At 44.7% G+C, this 760-nt stretch overlaps 1 protein-coding gene across 1 annotated transcript; it reads left to right on the forward strand.

Moving 5' to 3' along the window:
* The first annotated feature begins 73 nt into the window (after positions 1–73).
* On the forward strand, positions 74–721 carry LOC103399431 (rap guanine nucleotide exchange factor 2-like). The gene is made up of 2 exons (XM_008338121.2): positions 74–327; positions 405–721. Exons 1-2 carry the CDS (start codon positions 179–181, stop codon positions 622–624), a joined length of 369 nt encoding a protein of 122 aa, XP_008336343.2. The 5' UTR covers positions 74–178; the 3' UTR covers positions 625–721.
* The last annotated feature ends 39 nt before the right edge of the window (positions 722–760 follow it).

Here is a 760-nt window from a genome sequence, read left to right on the forward strand (position 1 = left end):
CCTTGGATTTTCATTTCAAATGTACGTAGTTAAATAGCAAAGGATGTCACAATCAATTTGACTGCATTACGTTGTTGGTTTCTATACATTGTCTCCTTCCCCAAATAAAACACCCCAGTTCCTGGTTGACCTCTCTCTCACTTGTGTGTTTTCCCATAGGTACTACCTGAAAAACAACATGGAGACTGAGACACTGTGCTCAGACGAGGATGCCCAGGACCTCCTCAGAGAGAGCCAGATCTCTCTGCTGCAGCTCAGCACCATGGAGGTGGCCGCTCAGCTCTCCATGAGAGACTTTGAGCTCTTCAGAAATATCGAGTCCACAGAGTGAGTTCATTTAAACTTAAAACAAATTCAAACTTTGTTTGTTTGTTTTTTTGCTAATGAACTTCTCTGTCTTCCAGATATGTGGATGATTTATTCAAATTAGACTCCTCAGTGGGAAGCGGTAATCTGAAGCAGTTTGAGGAGGTGATAAACCAGGAGACCTTCTGGGTCGCCACGGAGATCCTAAAAGAGCCCAACACCCTGAAGAGGATGAAGACCATCAAGCATTTCATCAAGATCGCCCTGCACTGCAGAGAATGCAAAAACTTCAACTCCATGTTTGCGATCATCAGGTGAGCTGCGTGTGTGTGTGTGAGTGAGTGATAGTAGTGAGCCTGGATACCATTTCCCGTGGCAGCGTATGTACCAAACGAACCTCCTCAAGAGAATCGGTCTTGACAAACAGCATCATACATACACACACACACACACA

The sequence above is a fragment of the Cynoglossus semilaevis genome, unplaced genomic scaffold (genome assembly GCF_000523025.1).
Source record: "Cynoglossus semilaevis isolate Cse_v1.0 unplaced genomic scaffold, Cse_v1.0 C19019892, whole genome shotgun sequence".
NCBI classification, from domain to species: Eukaryota; Metazoa; Chordata; class Actinopteri; order Pleuronectiformes; family Cynoglossidae; genus Cynoglossus; species Cynoglossus semilaevis.

Bases quoted from the DNA above. Each gene is read 5' to 3' on its own strand.
- LOC103399431 (XM_008338121.2), top strand. From the start codon at position 179: ATGGAGACTGAGACACTGTGCTCAGACGAGGATGCCCAGGACCTCCTC. The intron at 328-404 runs GTGAGTTCATTT...TCTGTCTTCCAG, and splicing joins AGAAATATCGAGTCCACAGA to ATATGTGGATGATTTATTCA.